Below are 23,545 nucleotides of genomic sequence, written 5' to 3'. Positions count from 1 at the left end.
CTGAGGGCATTGAGCACTGTGCAGTGAAGTGTGTGGAGGCAGAGGTATGCTTCCCTCCCCTCCCCACGAGAAAGAGTGACAATTTCCCCTCGTGCGCCCTGTCCACTTGGCGTTGTCCTAGAAAGGGGCTTGTGATTTCCTCTCCCTGGCTTTTTCTGGGAGCTGGCGGCAGCTGAAGATGCCACAGCATCTTCTCCCAGCCAGCTTCCTGAGCATGCGCCAATCTGCCTGCTGAGGGCTACCTATGTGAGTGCTGCAGTGGGAAGGGGAAGTGTAACACAGGCTACGCTACCTTTGGACCTTCAGAAGCCAAAAGAGACCCCCAAAAGTTGCTTTCTAGCCTCCAATTGTTATTGGCATTCCTCATAAAATGCAGGTTTTTTCCATCAATTACAGCTGACTTTCAATATTATTTTATATTAGTTTCTGGTGTACAGCACAGTGGTTAGATATTTATATAATTTATAAAGTGATCCCCCCAATAAGTCCAGTGCCCACCTGGCACCATACGTAGCTATCACGATATTATTGACCACATCCCCTATGCTGTACTTTGCACCCCCATGACTATTCTGTAACTACCAATTTGTACTTCTTAAGCTTTTTCTTACTTATTGTCCTCTTTACTTTGTGGATTTAGTATCTCATTTTTTTTTCCTCTTTGTACTATTATTTAGCATGGTTTTAGAAGGGAAGGAAACAGACTTAAACTCCCTTATAAAATGTATTCTTACCTTTAGATATTAGAAATTAATTTTTATGCCATACAACAGGATAGATATTTCTTTTTCCCATTGGTAAATAGCCATTTGTCCCAACATCATTTATTTAGTAGAACATTTCTTCCTAAATTGATTTGCAACTATACACTTAAGACAAAGTAAATTTCCACATATGACAGTTTCTGTGGGGATTGTATTTTGATTCATTGATGCATGTCTTTTTCTACATCAATTCCACAGTTCAAATTGTAGTTACTTTCTAATATGTTTTGTTATATGCCAGGGCAGGCACTCCCTTACTTTATTACACTTTGTTCTAAAAACTTAACTTAGTAAAGGCTAAATACTCTAAACCCACAGCAAACAATATATTCAATGGAGAATCTATGATTTGCTTTGGATCAGGAACAAGAAAGGGTACCTGTGATCATAGCTACTGTTTGACATAACCTGAGAGGTCCTGACCTGTGAATAAGAAAAAAGATGAAGATGTACCAAGATTATAAGGAAAACTATTACCATTTACAGGTGATAAGTTTAAATATCTGGGGAAAATTTTCAACAATCTATTAGACTTAATAGGAGAGAACCAGATACAAGACCACCTTGCAGAAATCAAAAGAATTTCCATACCTCAGCAATAACCAACTAAAAAATAAAATAGAATACCAGTTACAACAGCCACACAACTTAGAAAGTATTAGGGGTTCCTTAACGGAGGGTGTGCGTGTGCCCTACGGGGTGCTCTGCCCAAACCCTCAGGCATCCCTGTCTGCTTTAGTAACCTTTTCTATTTTATTTTTCTCTATAGCAATTAATGCCACATACATACTACATATACTACTTATTATATGTATAGTCTACTTCCTTTACCTAGAATGTAATCTCCATGAAAGCAGAGATTTTTGTTTGCTTTAAAAATTTTTTTTTATTGATTATCTGAGGGGGGGAGAGAGAGAGAAACAGAGAGAGAAAGGTCAATTTTTTGTTCCACTTACTTATGTATTCATGGGTTGACCAGGGATTAAACTCCCAATATTTACATATAAGGACGGCACTCTAACCAACTGAGCTATCCTTCTAGGGCTTTGTTTGCTTTTCATTGTTGAAAAGGTGTTCATCCTCAACACCTAGAAGAGTGTCTAGCATATAATATGTATATAACAAATATTTGTCCAACACATATGGAGGAAATATTAAAACTCACAAGAGAAATGGCATGACCTAAGTTATGTTTTATTGCTCTGCGTACAGGGATGCAAAAGTAGAAGCAGAGACGATTGTTGCAGGCCTTTTCAGGAACACAACTGAGCAGAAGAGTGGAGAGGATGAGGAGTGTGTTCTGTATGTATTTTGAAAGTAGACACAACAGGATATTCTTGCAGGTTTGAATCATTTGTGAGAGAAAGTGTCCAAGAGCTGATCATGGCAGTGATGGAGTTATCGTGAATGGAGGTGGGATCAGTTCCTCATATGAGGACCTGTTCATATCAATTACTTATCAAGTAATAAAAAATAAAACAATTTTATATCTTTTAGGTTGGAAAAAATTCAAAGCATGCAGGCAGTGTGTAGAAAAGAACTCTTGTGCCCTAAAGTGGGAGTGTAGACTTTTAAAGCTATTCTGGAGAGAACTATCCATGACCTAGCAATGGGGATACTCTGTATATAACCTAAATAAATTCTCACATGTGTCCTTACCTGTGATATTATGACGTTCAACATGGCATAATAGGTGGTGCACGGGAGTTGGGATACATAACAGAAAGGGACAGCTAAAATGTGCTGAACACCATGGATTACTATGAACAGTCAGACATAACAGAACAGCAATACATATGGGTCTTAAAAACATGTATGGATTTTTAAAATACGGTATTCTATAGTATACACACAGGATGAGTAATTAACAATATAATCCACTTTTAAAAATACATAAATGTACCTCGACACAGTTATGTGCATTAAACACAGTAGAATAGGGGTCCATAAGCAAGGAAAAAATAAGCAAAAATGTGATGAGAGACAATTTTTAAACACTAATAAGAGAGGCCTTGTGCATTGATTAATGTTCCGTGTACTGAGGAGTATTATTAATCAATTAACTCAACTCTGCTCCTGAGATTTTTTTAAAAAGTCTTATTTACTACTATTATAAATTCCAACATATGTGGTCTTTATATACTTCAGGAAAGGCAACTCCTGCAGCAGTAAAGAAAGTTTCAGTCAGTAAACTATTCAATCAGCAGGAACTGTTAGCATCGCGCAGGCATGGGGAATGCAAACATTCTCAAGTGGAGTCCTTGCCCTCGGGGAGCTCACAGACCAGCTGCTGAGCACAAGACAGCCTTTCTTGAGGCAGCACCTTGGATTTTTCTTCCTTCTAAAAAGTGGGAGCTCAAAACACCTTTGCTTTTGAGATTGTATTCAGAAATTTGAGCACAAGCTCAAATTTGATTGTAGGCAGGATAAAGAGGTGACTTGAATTATTTTCTAAGATAAAGGCATTCCACAGGTCAAATGGCCCAGGTCATGCAAATAAATTGTAGGGAGAATGAAGAATTGGAGGGAACCTATAGATGAAGGAGAGTTCAAAGACATATCAAGTTGAAAAAAGGGCAAGACCACTGCAATGACTAGGGATGTGTGCTCGGGTAATAAAGCCATAAAGAAGTACAAGAAGGTGACCTTTGCTACAAAGGCCAAGGTCACAGTTAGTTTTGGGAAAAGAGAGTTCTGATCAGGACAAGCACGTGGAGGGGCTTCTGCAGTAGCTGCCAGTTCTGCTTTTTGACTTGAGTGGCGGTTACAAGGGGAATATAATTCACTAAGTTACACATTTGTTCAGTGTGGTTTCTACCTCTGTGTTTTATTTTACAACAAAGTTGAAACAAATCATAATTTAAAAAATTTAAGCTGCTGTAAAGAATAAAATATAGAAAGAGAGCAGACTGACCATATATTTTGTTAACAAAGCTCATGGAATCTATTGATGAATTAGAGATAAAAGAAAGGAATCAAGAATTTTTCTAAGTGTACGACGGTTGCTTTTACTAATACAGTCAAGGTATTTTTGGAGAAGAGGAAAAGGAGTAGCTTGGGCTGGAGGAAGCAAGAGCAATAGTTCTATTTTAAATATGTTAAGATGAGATTCCTATGCTCCAAGTGAAGGTGTTAAGCAAGCCATTGGACATTTGTGTTTGGAGCTGATGAGAAAGGTCTTGCCTTGATTGGAGATAAGAAAAATAAGAACTTTAGCCTTGACTGATAAATAAATCGATTCTAAAGAGATCAAATGGTTGGGTGGGTGGATGGATGCATGGTTCTGGGTAAAAACACCTGGAGCAGACAGAGAACAGTGATCAACTGAGACCAAAGCAATAGGAAAGAAGTTCGTTTTGAATAACTGTATATCTAGAGAAAGCTGCATAATGCTTAGTCCTGTAATTGTGTCCTAAAAGCTATTTTAAAAAATTGTTGAATATCTATTCTATGACGCCACTCTATTAGATATTTTACTTATATTACCCATAAAATTCAACATGATAACACCCACTGGATAGTATTCTTTTTATAGTTGAGGAAGCTGGAGGTAGAGATATTAAGCTTATTTTTCATATTGCTGGTGAGGGTTGGATCAAGATGTGAAGTGTGGTTGTCTCAGTCTGAAACTTTTCTTTGTTTGCACCACATTTCCTGAGAGAATATGTGGGAGAAATAGGAACGACAAGGGGAGTATGAATTCCAGGAGAATAGATTATCCAGCAGAGCCCTGTTTAATAACTGGAGGCACTTTTTGCCAGATGTATAACAGGGCAACGATACATAGTCAAAATGTGGACTAATGTGGAAAGTCAATCAAAAAAAAAAATGTGCTCACCACAAGCTACCTCATCAATGACTCTGAGGAGAAGGGGTCTTGTCAATCATTTTCTTTGTTTGAAATGTTCTCTGGGCTGCTGGAGGGAAGTAGAAATTCTTTGAATCTTTACCTGTTTTCACTAAGTTTTCCCAGCACTCTCCTTAGGGCATTCATCACCTCCTTGTTCCTCAAGCTATAGATTAAAGGGTTCAGCATTGGAGTCACCACAGCATAGAACAGGGCGACCATCTTCTCCTGTTCTGCTGAGGGCCCGGCCGCGGGTCTCATGTATGTGAAGATGGCCGTGCCAAAGCACATGGTCACCACAGTGAGGTGGGAGGCGCAGGTGCCAAAGGCTTTGCTACGTCCCTGAGCAGAGCGAATACGCAGAATGGCAGCCACTATATGACCGTAGGAGAAAAGGACCAGGGAACAGGGAAGCATGATCACCAGAAACCCTGAGATGGCCACCATGACCCTGTTGAACAAGATGTCCCCACAGGCCAGCCTCAGCACAGCCAACATCTCACAAGCGAAGTGATTAATCACATTGCAGCACAAAGGCAGCCGAAAGATGATGGCTGTCTGCAGCAGGGAATTCACGAAGCCGGCCACCACACAGCCGGCAGCCAGCCCCAGGCACAGCCCTCCGTGCATGATGACTGTGTAATGCAGGGGGTGGCACACTGCCACGTAGCGGTCGTAGGCCATGGCCCCCAGCAGGAAGAACTCGGAGCTGCCCATGGCCAGGGACACCCAGAGCTGGAGCACGCAGCCGGGGAACGGGATGGACTTCCGGGCTGACAGGAAGTGAACAAGCATCTGTGGGACAGTACTGTTGGTATAGCAGATGTCCACTAATGACAGGATGCTGAGGAAAAAATACATGGGTGTTTGTAGGCTGTTGTCCAGTCTGATAAGGAGGAGGAGGATGAAGTTCCCCAGCATGGTCACTAGGTACATGGCCAGGAAAAGGAAGAAGAGGGACACCTGGGTGTCCCAGCAGCTGGACAGGCCCAGGAGGATGAACTCCCTTATCCCTGTCTGGTTTTCCCTGCCCATGACCCTCTGAAGACAAAACCCAAGTTATAAACCAATCTGTACCAGATACTGATGGGGACAGAGGGCCTGATGAGGTCAATCAGACTGCAGAGCCATCTACTATTAAATGGCGTGCTTCACCAGATTGCTTCCTTCAAGGTTTGGGACCATAATGGAACCCACTGATGTGGCTCAGGTTCAAGGAGAAGATAAAATTCTTCTTTTCTCCTTCTTTAAGTAGGAAAAGTTTGATTAAAATGCTTAGACATTAGAGTTGAAAACTTAACCAGAACACACTTCTCTTCTTTAGAGCAAATTCCTTATCCTGGAGTTTGTTTTACTTCTCTGCTGGAAACCAGTTCTCCCCTCCTGACTCTCTCAAAATCCATACAGAATGCACCTAACAGGTAGAAACAGCTTTTTAAATTGACCCTTTTAAAATCGGAAACCTGGGGTTACAAGTTAGAAGGTGGCAAATATAAAATAGATTTTTTTTTAAGTAGCATAAAATTGTCAAAATTACATTTCAGAGTGAGCACCATGAAGAATGAAGACTGAGGCCGTCAGGCTCTGTCTTGACAAGTCTTCACCTGCTTGTCTTTTATCTGGGCGAGAAGATGAGAGGAAAGAACCTGTCATTTCTCCTCCTTCAGAAGAGTGGCAGAGCCTGGGTCGACAAAAGGGATGGCTGTCAAGAAACAAACCAAAGTCAGGACTGCGTGAACTCTCTTCCCTAATAAGTGAGGAGAGCTCAACTACTTGCTGAACACATTAGCCTATTAACGAAGAGATCATGAAAGCTGGCTGCGCATTCCCACTGGTTCGATTGGTATGTATCCTGCATAGTGATAGTTGTGGTTTGGAGACTTTAATGTGCTGGGAAATAAGTGGAATTAACTCAATGAAATGACTATTGATGCTACCTCTTTCCTTGACTTTTATCCCTACCTGAAATTCTTGACTATCCCCACTCCCCACCAGAAAACTGTCTTTTCTCATCCTTGCACTACGCTCCCTCTACTGGGATTCACAGGACAAGAGGAATAGTTAATCTGCTCAATACCACCCCCAAACTTTCTAATTCTGCTGATGTATCAGTAGTCAGAAAGCTCAAGCACTCTAGTCTTCTCTCTGGAACTCTTAGTAATCCTATTTGCACCTCATTCAAGTCACAAGTGATTTCCAAAAACCTCAAGGACTCAACAAAGCCCACTTTCAATTTTCCACATATTATCCCTCTAATCACTCTGCCCTTTGGGTGGAGAAAGTAAGACCCATGCACAGCTTTGTTGTAAAACTAATAATCAGTTAAGGGTTTGACAAAGAGAATATAATCCCTAGTCTTTGGCCAGTACTTTCCCTGAAAAACCCACAAAGGTATTGGTTACAAATAGAAATGCCCTTGGTTGGCATATCATGTTTCTGTATCATCTTTGTGTTTTGTAATTGCCTCTCCCTGGGACTGAATGAACTCCTTTGCCAATGAAGTTGAATTTCCCAGGTCAACTCTCATGACCTCATTTTCTTCTTCTGGGTAAAGGACACGTAATTTCAAGTCTGGCTTAATTCATTGGAGGCAGGAAAGTTGGAATAAGGATGTAACACCAGTAGTAAAAAGAACAATTTTTTAATGCCCCAGAAAGTTAAGTAGTAAAATAAAATGTTTAAAACACTTTTTGAAACTTCAATATATAAACAGAAGTTAAAACAGATTTTCAAAAGTAACATGGAGGTGTTATATCTGACAATGATAGTAAAGACGAACAGCATCCTATACCACCCTTTCTTCTTGGAGTTGTGATTCAGGTTTCCTGAAGTTAAATGTTACAAGTGTTCTCAGAATAGAAAGCCTCCTGGAAACCTGGAGATTTCCCTGAAATGTTCCCTGGCACTGTTGTTCTCCCCACTCCACCCCTTCTTCCCTATGCACACCTATACTGCTTGGGCCAGTATCACTTCAGAATGGGCTGGTCAGCACAGACCTGTCCCCTGGGCCCAGATTTCCAGTAGGCAGGTGCTGAGGGCGCCCTGCAGAGCACGGAACGTGACCTGTCGCAGCTAAGCCCAGGGACTCGCGAATGCGGCCGAAGACCTGTGCTAGGTGCTCCATTTCTCAGAGCTATCTGAGAGAACTTTCTCCTCAGGCTGGTTACCATCGATGTGTTTTCTTAAAACGAATTGCTAAAATGGAACACATCTCTCCAGTAACCAAACTCAGTACAGTTGTCACATGAGACTAGGAAGGAGCTGTGTGGTAAGGAGACCCTGGCTTCCTGACTCAAGGTCCAAGACCCCACTGAGGGCCTCTGAGCAGGACTGCCTTACCTTCAGGACGGGAGGCCGGCGCTGCCGGGGAAGAGCAGGGCTGAGCAGGACGTGCGATTGGGAAGAAGTAACTTTCTTTTCCCTCAGAGAGGAAAATCTCTGCAGACCAATTAATGCTGTGCTTGTTAAACTTCTGTAACTTCTCTGTATGGTGACTCCCTCACCTTAAACTCTCGTCTGAATTTAAGAGAATTTAGTTTTCCTGACCCAGGGAGAAAGCCCCGGTTTCCCTGGAGACATCTCCTAAATCTTTGTTGAACTCTCACTTGGAGGAAGTTATAACTTGCCCATGACTGTCTGTCCATGTACTTGTGATTGGCATCATTTGACCATAAGTCCCCAATTATTAATGGACAATGTATGAGATGTTCAAACAATATCTTCTGTAACATGTTTCTTAAGTTGTACATGAGCCTTCTCCCCATGATGGCTCACTTTTAATTGGACATTGTCAAATTATTTAATCACTTTTCTTTCTAAATGCCTGCCCTCATATTGTACAAATACTACAGAAAATTACTGCACACGTTAAGCATCTCAAATTAGATATCCATTTCACTGATGGACATTTAAGTTGTTTCCAGTTTGTAGCTATTGCAAACAACACTGCTAGGAACATTCACACACACGCGCACACGCACGCACACACTTATCTTTTGTCGCATATATGTATTCACTTCTCTTGCCCAATAGTAGCATTGGCCCATTACAGATTATGTGCATGTCCAGGTTTAGGTAATATTGCCAGTTTTGCCAAAACACTTGTACCAGCCCTGGCCACTGTGGTTCAGTGTGGCATGTAAACCAAAAGGTCATAGGTTTGATTCCCAGTCAGGGCATACGCCTGGGTTGCACATTCAATCCCTGGTCAGGGTGCATATGAGAGGCAACCAATTGATGTTTCCCTCTCACACTGATGTTTCCCCTCCTCTCTCTCTCCCTCCCTCCCCCTCTCTCTAAAATCAATAAGCATGTCCTTAGGTGAGAGAAAAAGAAAACAGCTCTAAGCTTTCTTTATCCTTGGATTGTAAATCCTTTTCATTTTAGCCATTCTATATTTAGCCATAGATGGGTATATATAGTGATATCTCATTGTTACTATATTTTACATTTTTCTGAGGATTAATAAGTTTGTGCATCTTTTAAAATATTCATTGGTGATCTGGATATTCCACTTTTCTGAAGTGTTTGATCTTTTGTCCATTTTTCTATTGGGTTATCTCTTATTCTCTTACTGATTTTAGCTACTTTTGTATTTTGAGTATGGGTTATTTGTTATTTATATGTATCACAAGTATTTTCTACTACACTGTGGCTCAACTTTTCATTCTCTAAACAGTGTCTCTGATGAAGAGAGATTTTTAATTTTAATGTAGTTCTACTTCTCAGTTGTTTTCCATATATTTATTGTTCTTTTGTGTCTTGAGAAACCTTGGTCTACTCCAAATCCTGAAGTTATTATTCAGTGTTATCTTCTGGGATAACACTGAACTGGGATAACATTTAGATCAACAACATACCTGGAATTTATTGCCGTGCATAATATGAGAAAGAAAACCACATTCATTTGTTTCCTGTGTGAATATCCAAGTTTATTGAGAGGCCATTCTTTTCCCACTATTCCTTGGGTTGCCATAAATCGAATTTCACTTTACATTGGTAAGTTTGTTTTGAAATTCGTATATCTATCCATTGGTCTATTTATCAATTATTATAAAATACTACATTGTCTTAACTACTATTGTTTTATAATAAACCTTATTTTATAGTATAAATCCTTCACCTTGATTCTAGATCCTAAAATTGTTTGGGCTATTCATGGCCATTTGAATTTTTAATCTGATTCTAAAATTAACTCCAACATTTTTAGAAAAAAAGTGCTGAATATTTTAATTGGGATTTTATTTAAAATTAATTTTAAGAAAAATCACATTTCTGTGCTGAATACTTTAATTAGGATTTTTTCTAAGAATCAGTTTTGAGAAAAACCACATTCTGTGCTTTTGAGTATTCCAGTCTTTTAAAAAGATGTATTCTTCCATTTATTTAATATCTGTTCATTTTTCTCTATGTGCAAGTGTTGTATATCTCTCATTAGATTTGTTCCTAGGATGTTTTGCCATGCTGTTTTAAATAGTATCTTTTACATTATATAAAAATATAATTGACTTTTATATATTAAATATGTATACATGAAATGACTTTTGTGGATGACTGTTGTCATTTCTTCACATTTTTTGGTAGAATTCGCTGGTGAAGCTCCCTGGCCTGAAGTTCTATTTGGTAGATATTCTTAAATATGGATTCAAATTTCTTAGTATATAGGACTATTCTATTTATTCATGTGTTTATTTTGGTAAGTTTATTTTTCAAGGAATTTGTTTCATCTAACTTTTAAAATTTATTAGCCTAATTTTAATATCTTCCTAAAAAATTTGAATATGTATAGAATCTGTGGTAATGTCTCTTTTTCTTTCTTGATATTGTTTATTTCTTCCATTCCTCTCTCTTTTTTATTAGTTTTGGCAATGGACTATGGTTTACTATAAAACATTTTAAAATGTCATTTGGTGCAAGGAGAGCATCAACAAGGTCATCCCATTCCTTAGCAAATACCATTTAATAGGGAACAGGAAGAAAAAAATATTTCCTGTTACCTATTAAATGGTATTAAAAGAAAAATATTAAAAACTATAAAAGAAACAAAAAAAAATCATAAAAATTATCCTAAAATATATGTAAACAGAACAAGAGAAGAGATAGTTCTTCTAAGCTATTTCCAGTATAAGACCAGAGAATTAGTGCCCTACGGTCAGTGAAAGAACCAGAGCCATTATAGCAAACCCATTTCTAGGGATGTTAGAAAATCCTGCTGGATTAAATAAATCAATATCCAAACTCATTGTAAATTGTTTTGAGCCATAACAGAATAACAGGGATGATGTTTATCCTCCTACCTAAACATCTAGAAAATTGAATAAAATTTATAAAGCAATGGTTTTTGTTCATTATACAACAAGGCAGTGCAAGACAGTGGTCCCTGAGAGGTGAAAAACAAGTGAGGCAGCCCACCAATGCCCCTGCTCCAGGCCCCGGGATGCGGAGGGCCCATGGTCATCTTGACTTGAGAAGACAGAGTTCCCAGTCGGCGACAGAGTCCCTGGCTAGCAAGAGAGTACCAAAGATGAGGGACCTGTGATGAAAGGGGACATTTAATATCTGAACACTGGTTTTCTTTCTTTTGTTGATGATTAATCTTTGTATGTTGTGAGGGACCTGCCAAGGCCCAGAAGAGATCCACCAGAAAGCAGCAAATGGAATGATCTCTAGCAGTAACATGGAGCCCAGGACAGTTCATGTTCTCACCAGGCGGAAAGGAAAGGACTGTGAAACACAGGGCATTGAGCGGAGCCCTCAGAAAACAGCGCCCTCAGCAGTGGTGCAAAGGGACACCACACTGGGGCCTGTTCCAGAGCCAGTCTTTATGACCCTTAAAAGAAAGCCTCACATCAAAAAAGTACAGAAATATTTAAAGGAAAGCAAAAACATCTAGCATACAAAAACATAAAACTCACAATGTCTGTGGTCTAATAAAAATTTTTCCACGTGTGCTAAGAGGCAGGCGAGCTTCCAGGCCACAGTACAAGGTAAGGGGACCCAAGCAGGCCGCAGCAAGGAAACAGAGCAATCAATAGGAACACACACAGAGACAACACAGATGCCATAATCAGAATACCAGCACATCAAGATAGCCATTATAAATATACTTCACATGTTCAAGGAGATAAAGGAAAGCCGAAGGATGATGAGGAAAGAAACTGAAGATGTAAAAACACCAATTCAAACTACAAGGATGAAAAATACAATATCTAAAATGAAAAATACACTAGGTGGACTCAATAGAAGATGAGATACTGCAAAAGAGAAAAAATAAAACATAAATAAAGATATACTCAGTCATGCAAACAATAAAACTACTCATCAGCAGCAGAAAAAAAGAATTACAAGCAAAGTCAAGGACACGAACTAAGGGGGAAAAAAACAATAAAAATGGGAACAGAAATCAGTGAAATCAAAAACAGAAAAACAGAGAAAATTAAGGAAATCAAAAGCTGATTCTTTAATAATATCAATACAATTGATAAACTTCTATCTGGGCTGATCAAGAAGTAAGAGAAGAGATATAAGTGATCAATATTAAAAAATGAAAGAGGAGGCAGCACCGCTGATCCTACAGATGTCAAAAGAATAAAAACAAAACCTCTTGAATATATTTGAAGTCAATATTTTGACTACATAGATGAAATGGAAAAACAATTTATAGATTTGTGCTGCCAAAGCTCACACAAGAATAGATACATAACCTGAATAGCCCTTTATCTCTATGTATAAAAGATATTGAATTTATACTTTAAAATCTTCCCACAATGTAAACAACGGTACAAATAACTTCATTGGTGAATTGTACCAAACATTAAAGGAAGAAATATTAACAAAGTCTACTAGTCTTCTATAAAGCTGAAGCAGAAGTAACTTTCTCCATCTTTTTATTTAAATATTATCCTGATATCAAAACTAGACAAAAACTGAAAGTAGGCTGACAGCTCAGGGGTTAGGGGGAGTGAAGGGATTGAGAAAATAAAAGAAAGAAAGAAAAAACTCATGGACACGAACAACAGTGCGGTGATTGCAAGGGGGAAGTGTATGGGTGGAGGTGGAAGAGAGGATGGGGGATAAATGATAATGGAAAAAAATACAATAAAAATAATTGTAAAAATACTAGAAAAAAATTACAATTTTTTTTAAAACAACAGATAAAAATCTCTCACGATCATAGATACAAAAATGCTTTTAAGCCCTGCCTGGTGTGGCTCAGTGGACTGAGCACTCAACTGTGGACCAAAGGGTCCAATTCCTAGTCAGAGCACTTGCCTGGCTTGCAGGCCAGATCCCCAACAGGGGGCATGTGAGAGGCAACCACACATTGATGTTTCTCTCCCTCTTTTTCTCCCTCTCTTCCCCTCTCTATAAATAAATAAATAAATAAATAAATATTTTAAAAAGAAAACTATTTTAAAATATTAGTAAAGTTAATCCAGCTATATAAAAAATTAAATATATGATTTCCAACTTGAGTTTGTTCAAGGTTAACATTCAATTAACCAATAGTCCTCAAGTGTCAAGGCATGAAAGACAAGGAAAAACTGGAGCTATTACAGAATGAAAATTAAAGATAAGGAACAAGAAAATGCAGTGTAGGATCTTGGATAGCATCCTAAATTTTAAAAAAGCAATTAGTGGGAAAGGTGATAAAATTACATTAAGCATTATAATTGAGCTAAAAATGAAAATAGTTAACAGTGGTACCAATGTTAATTTCCTGGTTTTGTTATTGTATTATTCTATGGTTATGTAAGATGTTAACACTGGGGAAACTTTCTGTACTATATTTGCAAAATTTCTCTAAGTCTAAAACTAGTTCAAAATAAAACCTTTTTAAAAAAAATCCAGTAATGTAATTTACCACATCAAAAACCACAGAGATTTATATTTATATATATGATCATCTCAGTGGGTACACGAATCAGGTTTAACAAAACTCAATATTCATGACTGATAAAAACTAAGGATATATAAATAGAAAAGAATTTCATTAGTCTTAAAAAGGATATCAACAAAGTTCTAACAATCAACATCATTCTTAATGGTGAAGGTCAAAAACAATCAAGGATGCTCACTCTCAGCACTCTATTCAACATTGTACTGGAGGTTCGAGTCACTGTCAGGAAAAAAAAGAAATAGAAGAATCTAAATGGCAAATATGTAAATGAAAGACTCTCAATCAGTGGTTATTAGAAAATTGCAAGTAAAATCATTAAGTTACCACTCCACATCTATTAGAATGCTTAAAACTAAAAGAATTACCAATACCATGTCTTCAGGATGATATGGAGCATATAAAACTCTCATGCACGTCTGGTGAAAATGCAAAATTATATAGCCACTTAACAAAAGATTTTGGTGAATTTATATAATGTCAGGTATATACTCACCTTGTATTCTGACAACCCAAAAATATGTGTTCACAAAAAGAGTTGTACCTAATACATATATCAGCTTAATTTATGATTGCCAAATATCCATCAGCACATGAATATATAAACAAATGTGGTAGATCCATATGGCACCACTCAGCAATAAAAAGAAATAAACTAATGATATTCAGCAGTATGTGTCAATCATGCTATTATTATTACAAGTGAAAGACAGACACAAAAGGTTACAATCAATATTACATTATTTTATATTATTTTAGTTACATTATTTTAGTGTGCTGGGAAAGGCAAAATTAAAGGTATAGTAATGGATTAGTGGTAGCTGGGGCTGCAGTGAGAAGAGGGTATTGATCACAAATTGGGACACAGAATCTTTTGGAAATATGCCATATCTTGTTTATGTTGGCTGTAAACACTTGTCAAAACTCATATAACTGTATACTTTAAAATGATGAATTTTTCTGTATGTAAAATGTGCATCAATAAACATGACCTTAAGAAAGAAAAATGATAAAGGACAAATAAATAATGTCAGAATGAAAAAAAGATATAACTACAAATTTAGTAAAGGACAATAAGCAAAACTATGAATAAATTTGTCAAGAAATTTAAAAACTTAAACAAAACAAACAAATTTCTGGTAAAACATAACTTACCAAAAGCTGATGGAATATAAAATAGCCTGAAAAAATCCTACGAGCATTAAAGAAATGGAACTTGTATTAAAAGTATTCCCACAAGGATAGCTGGATGGGTGAATTCCATCAAATTTTCACAAAACTGAAGCGTTTGCATCTTACCCTGTGGAGCTAAACCCTGTAGCTGCATGACACACAAAAGAAGAGAGACAAGGCAGTAAGACAGACAATACAGTCAGGTTTGACTTGGCAGTGGATGGGCCCTGGCACGAGACTTGTCCTGAAGGGACGCCTTGTTGTCACCGGAGCGGAGACCATGCTGATTTCCTGAGCTGGGAGCCCTTGTGCCAGCCCTCTACTGACAGTAGAAAGCTGAGTCACATGATGTGTGCATTTATCCCATGTCTTCATCACGTAAGTTGAGACAGTCTATCTTAAAGCAAAATTATCATCTTTCCATAAACTGGCTCTTCTTCCTAATTTCTATGTGTATGTGCCATACAATCAGGTCCTTTTATTTAAAAAATAGAAGAAAAATCAGGAAAGTGCAAGGAATTGTTCCACATTACACTTTCTCCTTCCTCTTATGTGTCTTCTTAGGACTCTCTAAATGCTCTTAGGTAACCACAAATTTGCCTTTCACTTGACTTTTAGTAATAGTACTTAGATAGCACTTAGCACTTAGTTGAATGCACATAGAGTTCTGATATAATACTAAGAAATACTTAAATAAGAGTTAGATAGCACTTAGTACTCACAACAGCCCTTAGCAGAACTGCTTCTCTTTAAAGTTGTCTGCAGTATAAATTTATTTTACAGACCTTTAGTTGCCTTAGAATAACCCTCAGTAACTTTAAAGAAAATAAAATATCAAGCAAATTAAATCCTTTGTAGCTTTTCCAAATTCTCTCCTGACATTGGTTTCCTTGTATTTTGAGTGGGAATACCAATGCCAGTTCTCCTGGCCTTACTGGATAAAGGATAAATGAGAGGGCTATAGTAGTCACAGCAATTATCTTTATTCAATATGTGAATGTTGTCGGCTGAATTGCATCCCTGACCCCAATGGTCTTCAGAGAAAATTAAGGTAAAACAAAGTCATTAGGGTGGGCCCGAATCCAATATGACTGGTGTCCTTACAGGGGGGTATTAAGACACAGGCATGCAGAGGGAGAACCGTGTGAAGATGCCCATCTCCAGAAAAGGAGGCAAGTCTCGGAAGAAAGCAACTCTGCCAACATCTTGATCTCAGACCTCTAGTCTCCAGAATTATGAGAAAATATAGTTCTGTTGTTTAAGCCACCCAGTCTATGGTACTTTGTTATGGAAGTCCTTGCAGTGAATCAATAAAACAAAAGAAATGAGATCATAGATATATCAAAACACTTTAAATGTCAAAACTATTCTAATGTAAAGTAATAGTGCCCAAATTAACAATAGTAAAAGCAGTGCTGATATTCATATCTCAAGATTCTCAATGCATGATTTACCCATTAGTGTGGATTCCTTAGATCTTGGGCAACTGAACCTAAATAACTATGTAAATGAGATGCTTTCAGAAATGCAAACTGGAGTGAGAATAGCTACCTCTCCTCTTAGAAGACTTCACCAATACAACCTCGGTTCACATCCAGAAAATAACCAACAACAACGAAAAAACTCTTCTTCTTTTGAATTCCCAGAGTTCTTTCTGTGCATATCTTGTGTTATGATTTTGCATTTTGTCTTCTTTGTCCTATAGCTGTATAGTAAACTATACCTGGCAAGTCAAGTTTTACTCACCACCTGTTTTTGTATGGCCCACAAGAAAAAAAAAATGCTTTATATAGTTTTTTAAATGGTTGAAAAGAATCAAAAGAAGAATAATATTTGATGACTTGTAAAAACGATATAAAATTCAAATTTCAGTGTGCACAAGTTGAGATTATGGTATTAAGTACACTCGCTCCTTCACATGTCACCTCTGGCTGTTTCAGTGCTGCAGTGGCAGAGTAGGGTGGCTGTAAGGTAGACGGTATGGCCCACGAAGCCTAAAATATTTACTCTCTGGCCCTTTACAGAAACAGCATCCCAACCCCTGCTGCAGAAGACTGTCAATTTCCTGAGGTGGTGACCGTATGTAAATACAACTCTGATATTCCCACAATGTCCACAGCAGTGTCTTCAACAAAGCGGATGCCCACAAACCGATCATCTGTAACTTTGATAGAAAAGGCTCAAAAGAAAGATAAATTTGGTCACTTTGAAAGAAAAATTTGACCACTGTGGACTTGCAATTGATGATACCAAGATGAAATTTAGAGATACTTTGGTGAAGAGTGGAAACACAGCTAAAGTGGGTGCACTTTCTGTAACTCGTGTGGACTTCTACCTTGGTCATTCCCAAACCTCTTATTTCTGCATCCCCTCCTCTGGAATCTTAGCAATGGGCACCACATCTCCTTTCACAGAAAAAATAGGGGCCACTGGACACCCTTCAACTTCTGATGCCTGACTCCCAAATGTGGATCAACCAAATCAACTGATTAAATAAGGAGACGAAGGAAAGAAGGAGGGGTCCCCTTTGAGGCTTCTTAAAGAGAGTGAGAAGACCTACTACTATCATGTTCTTTCCCTTGCTTCCCATACCTATGCCTTGCGTAATCTTTTCTTCCCTGGTTTACCTTACTTAGCTTTGTTGGCCTAGGTGATGTCAGCTCACTTGACTCACAAAGGTTGAGTAGGGTCTTGTTGGGGAGGAGAGTACAAGTCTCATAGTGTGGAGACATGAGAGTAACACCTCCACAACAGACTGACCTATCCTGATAACCCAGAATCCATATTAAAGCTGTAAGGAAATCGCTTTCTTTGATTAACTATGCTTTTGATATTTTGGCATATTTACCTCATTGTTTAATTGCTTATTTTGTTTCCAAAGTTTCAGAGAATACCTTTGCTGAATTTTCAGAAATTAGACAGTTCTACATTTTGAATAAGACCCTGTGTGTATGTAATAACTTGCTTATTAAATTATTCATACACTATTTAGTAGTAACTGAATTTCATATTTTCCTTACCTAATAATATCATTGTGCACAAATGACCCTTGGTTATATCCTGATCAGAGTAAATTAGTTGATGTTTCTCCATTCAGTTATTTCCATTAGTCAGACACAATAGGTATGTTCACATGAGGTGGGGCCTACACAAAAACTTTGTAATCAACTTTGATTGCAACACTCTTCTAAGAATAATGACTTATACAACTACTGGATATGGCTTCATGCGCCACACATTATCTTAAGTGAGTCTTCATATATGAAAGTCATTGTGTTCCCAATAGAAATATGATTACCTCATACACAATTTGGATGACAAAGAACTAGTGGTACAAATCACATCCATGACTACGTCCATGATTATAAACAATGTGATGAATCAAACCAGTAAATGGTATTTTTTTCATTCTTCACAGGCCATGTGAATAAAGGTTGAGTAAGGGTGAGCTTGATTAGAGCAGTGCCTAACTCCACCGAACATGTTGCTGAGAGAGAAAAATGCCCCCATATCTCACACCCCAACCCAACCACTCAGCCTCCTACCCACATCATCAGTACACGTTATTTCCTCTTCTTAACTGGTTGCCAGGCTGATGCAGTTGATTTCTGTTATATCCGACTTAAGTGGGAGAACACATAAAGCTCTTCATTCTAAGTGAGGCTCATGATTGATCAAGTTGTCAGTTTCGATGTTAATCCAGATAATTGCCTTAAGAGTTTCTGCCAGGCCCCCTTCACCTCCTTATTCCTTAGACTGTAAATCATGGGGTTCAGCATGGGCGTCAAAATGGCATAAAAGAGAGAGATCAACTTCTCCTGAAGGACAGAGGGGCCGGAGCGGGGCTGGATGTAAGTGACAATGGCCGTGCCATAGCACAGGACCACCACTGTGAGGTGAGAGGCACAGGTGTGGAAGGCTTTCCTCCTGCCCTCCGTGGACCTGATCTTTAGGACGGTGGAGATGATCTTGATGTAGGACAAGAGAACCAGGCAGAATGGGGACATCAGCAGGACAACGCTAGAAACCATGGTTGCAACCTCATTGGAGGAGGTGTCCACACAGGCCAGTCTGACCACAGCCAGGATTTCACAGGATATGTGATCAATAAGCTTATTTGAGCACATAGGCAGCTGAAAGGTGATGGCAGTATGCACGAGAGAGTTGACAGAGCCACTGACCCAGGATGTGATGGCCAGCCTAGTACAGAGCCCTCCGTGCATGGTGACCGAGTACCGCAGGGGGTCACACACAGCCACATAGCGGTCATAGGCCATCACCGCCAGTAGAGCAAACTCAGTGCCGCCCAATCCCAGGGAGAAAAATAACTGCGCTGCACAGCTCACATACGGGATCGCTTTATGTTCTGCCAGAAAATGAACCAACATCTGAGGGACGATGCTTGTGGCATAAGAGACGTCAACAATGGAGAGGTTGGTGAGAAAGAAATACATGGGCGTGTGGAGTCGGCTGTCCAGCCTGATCAGAAGAACAATGAGGAGGTTCCCCAGCACTGTCACCAGGTACATGGCCACGAACAGGACAAAGAGAGAGACCTGAGTGTCCCAGTCCCTGGACAGGCCGAGGAGAACGAACTCTCTCCCCCACGTCTGGTTGTCTGTTCCCATTAAAAAAGTGAGGATTATGAATCTGCAGAGAGTCAGAAGTAACAGCAGCTGGTGAATCAAAGAACTGTAAGACTATCTCTTTATGAACACCTACTGCGTACGACTGGCCAGCCTCAGCCAGGTGTTCCAGATGATTTATGGGCCACCGCCACAGGCTTTATCCCGACATGCCTTAGATCCGTCCTGCATCAGAGGCAGGCCAGCACCTAGACAAGGACGTGACGTGGCCCCTGGGGGACCCAGCTCAGCCTGGAGACAGTGTGGTGCACCCTTAGGAGCTCGACATCTTTACCAACTTACCTCAGACTTCAGGCGAGGGGAGCTTGGTATGCGACAGTGGTAGGTAAAATGATAAACAATGAAGAAAAGCCCTGCTGGAAAGTTATAAAAGCTACCTTAGGTCAACCTGTCATAATAAAATGGATAAATCTCTTCCAAAGGAAAGATGGGGAAGAGGCTGGGCTTGTGACAAGGTCTGGACTCAGAGTGCCTAGGTTTAAAACCTGATTTTATTTAGCAGTTATGTGACTCTGGTTTAGTGACAAACTTTTATATGTGAAACACGATAATATTTTACAACCCACAATATATTTAAGCTCAAATATTCAACTTATGAAGAAAGGGAAACAAAGGAAAAAATAAGTAAATGGGATTATATGAAATTAAAAGCTTCTGCACAGCTGAAGAAACAATCAGCAAAATAAAAAGGGAATCTACTGCATGGGAAAACATATTGCCAATGATACATCAGATAAGGGTTTAATTTCCAAAATATATGAAGAACTTATACAACTCAACAAGAGGAAGACAAACAATCCAATTAAGAAATAGGCAAAGGACCTGAATAGATACTTCTCCAAAGAGGACATACAGAAGGCCCATAGGCATATAGAAAGATGCTCAATATCACTGGCCATCAGAGAGATGCAAATTAAAACCACAATGAGATATCGCTTCACACATATCAGAATGGCTACCATCAATAAATCAACAAAGAAGCGCTGGCGAGGCTTTGGAGAAAAGGGAACCCTAGTGCACTGTTGGTGGGAGTGCAGGCTGGTGCAGCCGCTGTGGGAAACGGGATGGAGTTTCCTGAAACAAACCAAAAATAGAACTGTCATGTGATCTAACAATCCCACTTCTGATATTCACCCAAAAGAAATGAAATCAGTAGCTTGAAAGATAGCCGACCTCCCATGTTCATTGCAGCACTATTCATAATATTGGAGACATGGAAACAAACTGTGCATCAAAGGATGACTGAGTAAAGAAATTGTGTTATATATGCATACAATGGAATATCTCTCCGATTGGAAAAAGAAGGAAGTCCTGCCATTTGCAACGACATGGATGCAGCTGGACAGTTTGCTAAATGAAACTAACCAGACACAGAAAGAAAAAAAAAAAGCACGGTCTCACTTATATGTGGATTCTCAAATACAGAGAATACAGAAGAGAGAACAGAGAAGTCAAATACAGAGAAGAGAATATAGAGAAGTGGTTATGAAGGACAAAGAGGTGGAGGAAATGGTCAAAGCGTACCAAGTTGTGGTTATTGAGGATGGGTAAGTCTGGAAGTCTGATGCACAGAACAATGACTATTGTTAATAATACTTTATTTAATACTGGTAATTTGCTAAGAGAGCAAATTTTAGGTGCTTATGACAAAAAAATGGTAATGACATGAGAGAACATGGAGTTAATTACCTTGGCTATAGTAATCATTTCACTAAATATATAGAAATATATATAATCATGTTGTATACCTTAAGTAAATATAATTTTATTTTTAGATAATTAATAATTAAACAATAAGTTCCACTTTACATTCTTTGGGTTATATCATGCTCATACTCAGCACAAACCTCAAGTCACAACTCTCTATGTTCTTAACTTTCTTTGTCTACTCAAAAATAAACAATCCATGCTGCCTGCTTAGAACATTGTACTGAATGATGATACATCCCTATGGTTCATCTCCTGAGACATGCGCAACATGAAAAAAGTAATTCCTCATGTGGTTTATGAATTTTGGTGGATGTCGAGTAAATACTATAACCATAACTAGTAGGACACAGTATGTGATATAATATGATAGGTTCATTGAAATAGTCTATTGTAAATTATTTCCTTTAAGCATTATCACTAAAATCTACTACTTTTATGTTGAACATTGTCCTTGTTGTGAAATGATTTAAAAAGGAAATAGTTATAAGTTATAAGTGGGAGTTTTAAAATGTGAAGTACTTGATCTTTTTGTGAACTAGTAACTCAGTTACCCAGAGCCTTAAACATAGGTCAAGTATGACTAGGACCTGGGAATTTCAATGTGAGTGACACTGTTAGGCAGGAAGAGGTAGATGTGGGCTGCAAAGAGCAGATTTTTTACATTCAACTATTAACATATTACCTTTGTGAGACGTTAGTTAAAAGTACCTTTATGTGCCTTCTCCTAGTATCTGGTAATTATTAGGTACAGCAACTAGCAGGACTAAAATATTTTATGTCTATGACAAAAAAATAACAACAGAAATAGATGTTCATATTTCACACCAAAACAACATATTTTACACCTATTTAGAAGTTAAATTTTAGTCAACCATTATAACCATTTTTTTTTAAATAAAGCAGTTTGGTTCATCGATTCTGTGGAAGCTTGTATTTTTTTGTATTATAAAAACCGATGTAAATTGTAACAAGTTAAATGTTTTTTTCCAATCTATTCTACCTCCATAAATTGAACCACAATTATTTTTCCTATTGTTTCAATCTCCGACTACCTGATAACATCTGCAGCAAAAATGTATGTCACCTGAACAAGAAGATGGAGTGTGAAAAACTCGGGCAACCACGCTAGCTGACGTTAGAACCAGGACAAGTCTTCATCTGGGGAAGAAGCCAAGGATGAAATTTGGCAGGTTCCTGCCTTCCTTTTTCTAAGTCTGTCTTCTAGCTCTTCCTCTATGAGCCAAATAATTTCATGCCATCTCTGTAGCTCTCTCAACGAAAGCCTGCTGCCACCAGAAATGGCCCTAGCTCTAAAACTGCCCTTTTCTCTCCCCACTTTAAAAAGAAGAGCATGCAAATTAAGATCTTAAGTCAAGTTAAGTATATTTCTAATGATAGATCAGGCAGTGAGTTCTGGTAATATTTTTTGTAAGCAGCTGGCATTTTGGAATAACAGAAATCAGCATGTCCCAAGCAGTCCATTGCAACTGGCAGCTGATCTCCTGGACCGGAGCCCCTTCCGTGCCCAGCTCCTGCCGCTCTGCAGTGCGCCTGAGAGGAAAGGGCATCAGTAGCCCCAAGGGACAATACAGCTTCTCAACACAAGGCCCCCTGTTAGCCTTTCCCCACACGCTCCCCGCACTCCTGCTCCCACACTGTTGATGAGGCCTTGAAGAACCATGAGCTACTGTTCATCAAGAGAGATGAGAGACCTGACCCACAGATAAAATCAAGTGAACACTGATGGAAATTCTCACGTGTTGATGCCACACAGACAGCATCATCACTTGTGGTTTCCTGGGGATATCTTCAAATCCTGCTGTTGACATCTTTTAATCAGTTTTTAATTTCATTCAGTTTCCATTGTTACTCTGTGGACCAACACTCAAAAATAATTGATTAAACTTTGCCAAGAAGGAAGTATCCAGGGCTTGGCACACGGGGGTACCTTTTCCTTTTCAACATTCAGTGTCACATCTTATTAACCCATGCTGAGGAGCATATTTTACATTTAAAACTTTATTTTCTACTTCTGTTGGCTGATTGTTTCATAAATTACTTCTCCTTTTCTACCACATTAGAAGAGAGAAATACTGATTTGAAAAGACTCAGGAAATATGCACACTATAGAAGAATCCCTCCCCTTCTAGAATTATTGTATTTCAGAATAATAATCCTTTCAGTATTCATGCCAATTCAGAGCACATGGATCAGCCTCAAAGACCCAACCTGAAACACAATAAGGCTTAAAGGTGAGCTCAATACCCATATTATCTCCCATTCTTACAGAGATGTCACCCAACTGCTAAGGGATAAAACAGCAAAAGCTTTATTTTCCCTGCAAGTCTGTGTATCTCCTTTTATAACACTCTGTTGAGTCTTCATTACATTGGCCTTCTTACTGGAGTCCTCTGCAATCTTAGCAGAGACACATCAAAGTCCTGAATGCAGACTCAGAGCATGAGGAGGCAAGTCCCATGCATACAACTCAGTTTTCCTTCCTGCTGAT

At 38.7% G+C, this 23,545-nt stretch overlaps 2 protein-coding genes across 2 annotated transcripts; both read right to left on the bottom strand.

Moving 5' to 3' along the window:
* Positions 1-4,710: 4,710 nt before the first annotated feature.
* On the bottom strand, positions 4,711-5,646 carry LOC129062832 (olfactory receptor-like protein OLF3). Its single transcript, XM_054563863.1, has one exon. It carries the CDS (start codon positions 5,644-5,646, stop codon positions 4,711-4,713), a length of 936 nt encoding a protein of 311 aa, XP_054419838.1.
* Positions 5,647-18,354: 12,708 nt separating this feature from the next.
* Positions 18,355-19,354, bottom strand: LOC129062782 (olfactory receptor-like protein OLF3). The gene has a single exon (XM_054563817.1). It carries the CDS (start codon positions 19,306-19,308, stop codon positions 18,355-18,357), a length of 954 nt encoding a protein of 317 aa, XP_054419792.1. The 5' UTR covers positions 19,309-19,354.
* Positions 19,355-23,545: the final 4,191 nt, after the last annotated feature.

Source organism: Pteronotus mesoamericanus, unplaced genomic scaffold (assembly GCF_021234165.1).
Source record: "Pteronotus mesoamericanus isolate MK-2021 breed Mesoamerican mustached bat unplaced genomic scaffold, CSHL_Meso_final scaffold_85, whole genome shotgun sequence".
Lineage (NCBI taxonomy): Eukaryota > Metazoa > Chordata > Mammalia > Chiroptera > Mormoopidae > Pteronotus > Pteronotus mesoamericanus.
This window is presented reverse-complemented; position numbering and strand designations above follow the sequence as displayed.

What these genes read in the sequence shown, in the direction of transcription:
- LOC129062832 (XM_054563863.1), bottom strand. Translation starts at nt 5,646, where the DNA reads ATGGGCAGGGAAAACCAGACAGGGATAAGGGAGTTCATCCTCCTGGGC.
- LOC129062782 (XM_054563817.1), bottom strand. Translation starts at nt 19,308, where the DNA reads ATGGGAACAGACAACCAGACGTGGGGGAGAGAGTTCGTTCTCCTCGGC.